This window comes from Maylandia zebra, linkage group LG18, assembly GCF_041146795.1.
Source record: "Maylandia zebra isolate NMK-2024a linkage group LG18, Mzebra_GT3a, whole genome shotgun sequence".
Taxonomy (NCBI): domain Eukaryota; kingdom Metazoa; phylum Chordata; class Actinopteri; order Cichliformes; family Cichlidae; genus Maylandia; species Maylandia zebra.
Genome location: NC_135184.1, coordinates 27,852,640 through 27,858,076, shown reverse-complemented (window position 1 = coordinate 27,858,076; position 5,437 = coordinate 27,852,640). Strand labels below are relative to the sequence as shown.

General features: G+C 42.9%; 1 protein-coding gene across 4 annotated transcripts; it reads left to right on the top strand.

The window, feature by feature from the left end:
* Positions 1–205: 205 nt before the first annotated feature.
* Positions 206–5,437, top strand: LOC101476935 (C-X-C chemokine receptor type 4). 4 transcript variants are annotated; one of them, XM_004565400.3, is made up of 7 exons: positions 206–339; positions 1,595–1,702; positions 1,791–1,861; positions 3,797–3,854; positions 3,952–4,160; positions 4,259–4,542; positions 4,636–5,437. In XM_004565400.3, exons 3-7 carry the CDS (start codon positions 1,854–1,856, stop codon positions 5,229–5,231), a joined length of 1,155 nt encoding a protein of 384 aa, XP_004565457.3. In that variant the 5' UTR covers positions 206–339; positions 1,595–1,702; positions 1,791–1,853; the 3' UTR covers positions 5,232–5,437. The 4 variants fall into 4 exon arrangements, with proteins under 4 accessions (XP_004565457.3, XP_004565458.3, XP_004565460.3 ...); XM_004565401.3 differs by lacking the exon at positions 1,595–1,702; XM_004565403.3 differs by lacking the exons at positions 1,595–1,702; positions 1,791–1,861.

The following is a 5,437-nucleotide window of genomic DNA, read 5'->3' as shown; positions in this document are numbered from 1 at the left end:
TGTGTAGTAACACAAAATAAACACAAATGTACAAAAAGCACATAGATACAGGGTTAGATCTCATGGGGAGCATGGGTAATGTGGTATGTGACATAAATACAAGCGGTTGGCACTGGACTCGCTTGGGCCAGTCTCACTCTGCACAGCAGGACAGGTACAGGTGTAATCAATAACATTAATGATCATGAAGCATCCCAGAGAGCCGGCATGCACAATAAGCAGGGTCGGTCCTGCAGCTCAGAGTAAAGCAACTTTAACCTGATACCATCATTTTCACCTGTGTGAATCATCAGCTGTTCAAGTGTTTACACTGCAGGATCACAGTCGCAGTTACTGCAGGTCAGTGCAGCCACCTGTTGCTATGAGCAGAAGTGCCAACGAGTCATATCATACAGTAGATCTGCATTTATTTTTATTTTGTTAAGTTTTGGAACTAATCAAAAGCTAATTTTTCAGGCAACAGTGACCTCAGTTAAATGCTTGTTTCATTTAACTTTGTATTAGTTTTAGTGGTGGTTTATCTCAACTTTCTTTTTAATTATTACAGTATGTAGGGTCTGACAATGTTGTATTACATTACAAAAAAAATAAATATAAAATACTTCAGGCTGGGGAGTCACAGTTACGCCGATAAGCCTCCATAGTTTGTGTTGGCAGATGTGACAGAGTGAACACAGACTGAGGCTACGTCCACACGTACACGGGTATTTTTGAAAACGGAGATTTTCCGTTTCCGTTTTTAAAAAAAATAATCCCGTCCACACTAAAGGCAGAAATGAAGGAAAACGCTGCTATGAACATGCCAAAGCAGCAGGTGGAGCTAGATTCCTAACCGTGCAGAAATGTTGGCCAATCAGAAGTCTAGAAGCCTCGGTGGGAAAAAGTAAACAAAGCTGGGGCATAGAAGCAGAACGAGTCGTCTGTGTGGAGGGACAGTAACTGTGTGTATATGTAAGCGTTTAAACACTGCAGAGAGTAGAATTAACAGTAACAGTATTGTAGAAATTCATTTCACCGAAACAATAACGTGGCGCACAGTGTGACGTCAAAAAATGCGCACACATTTGACGCTGTGTTCTCCGTTTTTTTCGTCCACACCTAAATACAAAAACTGAGTTTTCAAAAATATCCACCCTGGCCGGAGTTTTTAAAAATATTCGTTTTCATTGACCAAAAACGCCGTTTACGTGTGGACGAAAGGTGCAAACGCATAGAAAAATCCGCGTTTTCAAAAATACCCGGGTACGTGTGGACGTAGCCTAAATCTAAATAGATTTCCTGCAGATTTTATTTTATGTTGGTGTGTAGATATAAAACTAACCATCTTTATTTATTGATTGATTGATTTAAGGCTCAAGGGGAGGGGGGGAAAGTAAGTCTTATAAAGATTAAGCAAAACTAAAACTTCTTACATCCGTCAGCACTTTAAAGAGGAAGAGTTTCGAACAACAGTGTTGTTTTTTTGAGATGTTTGTGCTGATACAGTGAATGGTTGGCAGAGGAAGGGTGGGGAAGTAAGAGGCAGATAAGGGACCAGGGTATGCAGTCTTCACAGTTTTAACAGATTTCTTTTTGTCTGTTTATGTTGGGGTAGCCTTACTGTTTACTCAGAGGATTAATGTATTGGGAGAGCAGTCAGAGCTGCTGGGGGCTTGTCAGCACGTCAGGAAATGTGCCTTCTTAGTAGTTAAGAGATATTGAGGTGAGTCATTAATAAACTATTTTAAAAAGCTACCATGAATGTACTAATTAGATCTTTGAGGTACAATATTTTTTACTTCGATCCACAGCCACAGCTATTCTTCCCTGTGAAAGTCCAGACAACTGACAAATAAACCGAAGGAAACAGCACGATGAAAATGTGAGAATGAAAATATATATTACTGTGAATGCACTGCAGTTAGTCACGGGCTGACTTTCATCCATAGTCCCAGGTCAGATTTTTAAAAGCAACCTAAAAACATTTCACATTATCAACATAAAGATGAAAACAAACAAGCAGGAGGGTAAAAGCATCTCATTTTGTATTATTAGATTATCAGCCATTTTTTAAATAGACATTTAAAGTGTTGTATGTGTTCTGCTCTCTGATAATAATGGTTCTAGAGCACCACTGTTGCCTTCAAAGAAAAAAAAGATTGTTCTTCTTCCTCTTTTCTGTTTACTCTGATAAACTCAATGCTGGAGGAGCCACATTGTATAAAATGTTATAAATTAGATATTCATGTATTTAATAAAATGTGCTTCTATACAACAAAACAGTGATGACTGCAACAAGGCCTTTTCTGTGGTTCTGTAATGGTTTTAAAGCGTTAAGTCTGATCATGCAGTAATAATATTATTAATATAGGAAAGGATGAGTGTTTTAGCTGCACGAACAATCAAAAGGTTGTACAACAAGCATTTAAACAAAAAAACAATTAACAAACTATTACCAACACAGTTAATGAATGCAGGGACAACAAAGCCAGCATTATACAATCATCATCAGTCATCACAGATAAATAAGCAAATATAGCCCAAAAGTATTTCCTTCCTTAAAGCTGCTGTTTCTAATTGCTTTTAAATTATAAAAATACTTCTTTAAATACTTACTTAAATACTGGGAATGGGAAGTGACATAACCTGCTAAAATGCTGGTTTTCTTTAACACGTTTATTTTAGGCAAAGATAAGCAAAACGTCCCATAAAAGCATGTGTAACACAGCCTCTCATGTTAACTGTGAATATAAGTATTTAGGCCTTCTCAGTACACAAATGTTCCTTATATTAAAGACAAGATTACATGCCAGCCTGTCCTCCACCTGCATCCATGACAGCCTGGCATGCCGGCAACCCGCACCATCCACACAGCTCCGTTCTGACTGAGCTGGAGCATAACCAGGTCTTTCCTGAAGCAGCAGACCAAATAACTATGCAGTAATCAAGCCATCATCAAAAGACTGTAATACTTTGTAAAGCTTGCATAGTTTCTAAAAACTGGAATAGTCCTACTCGGTTTAGCAACTGTATCATCAGTGAGTTAACCTGTTTGACAGCTTCCCCTTACAAGGAGCTATACGGGGCTGATTGAAAGTGTTTTAAAGCATTAACACTTTCTGATTGTGAGTTTGCTTTAATTCTGTATTATTTTCTCTTTTCTTGTGGATTCAAACAAAAAAACAAACTAAATACCTTAAAATAAAAACATAAAATAATGGCTGTTTATAGTAGAGACTCCAGAGGGATGTGTTCCTGGAAGCATCAGTGTTGAAATAACAAGAACGTGTTGATTTTGTTCTCAGGAAAGTGACACACTGGCATCGCACCTCTCGCTTCATTGACATTCAAAGATCAGAGGCAGACTGTCTGGTGAACTTGGCTGAAAAGCCACGATAGTCATCTTCTGAATCAAATGGCCCTCAGTGTGCACGCTCCTTGCATGCATTATATGAGACAGTGATGCAAACAGGACAAGTATATTCACAGTCTGCAGAGACACTCCTGCTGCTTGCCCTGATTTAACTAAGAATGGAGCTTAGAGTGTTACTGTTGCACGCAGACACACAAACACTGACACGTTATTTATTGTCCGATTCTCATCAACATCCTTTCCTATGGCCAATAGGACCTGATTATCACAAACCAGAGGTCTCAGGGCTAAAACAATTCACAGTGCGCACACACACTGCGGTATCCTGTGATAGATATCAGCACCTGACACCTCGAAAACAGGAAAAACGTTTCAGCAGGAACACAGATGTGTTGGAGTGTGGGGGGAGGAGCATGTAAACAACTATTTAACCTCTGTGGACAGAAATCTCAGCTTCACTCAACGAAGGAGTGCAGCCGTCTCCACCATGTCCTACTATGAGGTAGGGAGGTGTCATCTAATCATGCACAGAAACTTTAAATGTGTTCACAAATATATGATTGCCTTCTCTCTTCTCATCATTTCTCATCTGTCTCTAGCATATCGTCTTTGAGGATTACTACAATGACACCGGCTCTGGCTCTGGCTCTGGGGAACTTGGAGTGGATCTGGAGGAGCCCTGTGGTGTGGAGCACATGACAACTACTGAGCTTCAGCAAGTCTTCTTGCCTGTCATTTATGCCCTTATCTTCATTCTGGGCATCACCGGAAACGGCTTGGTTGTCGTAGTCCTAGGCTGCCAACGCAGGTGAGGGGATGGGTAACTGCTGTTTGAAGCTTTGACTTCGAAGCATTGCTGGGTGTGGGGGAAGAGCATGAAAGTGATCAGATTTTTTGTGTCTCCAGGTCGAAATGCAGCCTCACAGACTGGTACCGCCTGCATCTCTCTGCTGCGGATCTCCTCTTCGTTCTGTCTCTGCCGTTCTGGGCGGTGGATGCAGCCTTGGCTGACTGGCGTTTCGGAGCTGCCACCTGCATTGGAGTGCATGTCATCTACACAGTCAACCTGTACGGCAGCGTGCTCATCCTGGCATTCATCAGCCTGGACCGCTACCTTGCGGTGGTCCGAGCCACGGACACCAACACTAGTGGGCTGAGGCAGCTGCTGGCTCACAAACTGGTGTATGTAGGTGAGTATCAAAAGGCTTGCTCTTCCTGCTGTTAGTCTTCTTTTCTCCACACAGTCCCTCACTTGTCTTTTTTAATCTTCCTCCTCCCTGCAGGTGCCTGGTTGCCTGCTGGCCTGCTGGCAGTGCCAGATTTGATATTTGCCCGCACTCAGGAAGGAGGAGAGGGGTCAACTCTGTGCCAGAGATTCTACCCAGAAGAAAATGCTCCTCTCTGGGTTGCAGTCTTCCACCTCCAGCTCGTCCTGGTGGGTCTGTTGATCCCTGGACTGGTGCTCCTGGTGTGTTACTGCGTCATTGTCACCAGGCTGACCCGTGGCCCACTGGGGGGCCAGAGGCAGAAGCGACGGGCGGTCAGGACTACCATCGCGCTGGTGCTCTGCTTCTTCGTGTGTTGGCTCCCTTATGGAGCGGGCATTTCTGTGGACGCTCTGCTGCGGTTGGAAGTCCTGCCCCGCAGCTGCAGGCTGGAAGCTGCTTTAGGCGTGTGGCTGTCGGTGGCTGAGCCCATGGCGTTCGCTCACTGTTGCCTGAACCCACTGCTGTACGCCTTCCTCGGGGCCGGGTTCAAGAATTCGGCCCGCAGAGCTCTCACTCTGAACCGGGCATCCAGTCTGAAGGTTTTACCACGAAGACGCCCCGGGACCTCAACAACTACAGAGTCCGAATCCTCCAGTTTACACTCCAGCTAGTGTTTGCATCTGTTGTTGATGTGTGTGTGTACTGTATATATGTATAAATGTATATAAGAGAAAGTAAGAAGCAGTCTGCTGGCTCATGACTGATCCTCTCCCTCATTTGAGGGTATCTTTTGTAAATAGTTTGATGTTGTTATGTGTGTGTGTGTTTGTGTGTGCTTTTGACTATTGTAGATGTTTGTAATAAAATATACAAAATA

What these genes read in the sequence shown, in the direction of transcription:
- LOC101476935 (XM_004565401.3), top strand. An exon ending in CCACCATGTCCTACTATGAG is followed by an intron (nt 3,855 to 3,951) that starts GTAGGGAGGTGT and finishes ATCTGTCTCTAG; the next exon opens with CATATCGTCTTTGAGGATTA. An exon ending in TCACAAACTGGTGTATGTAG is followed by an intron (nt 4,543 to 4,635) that starts GTGAGTATCAAA and finishes TCCTCCCTGCAG; the next exon opens with GTGCCTGGTTGCCTGCTGGC.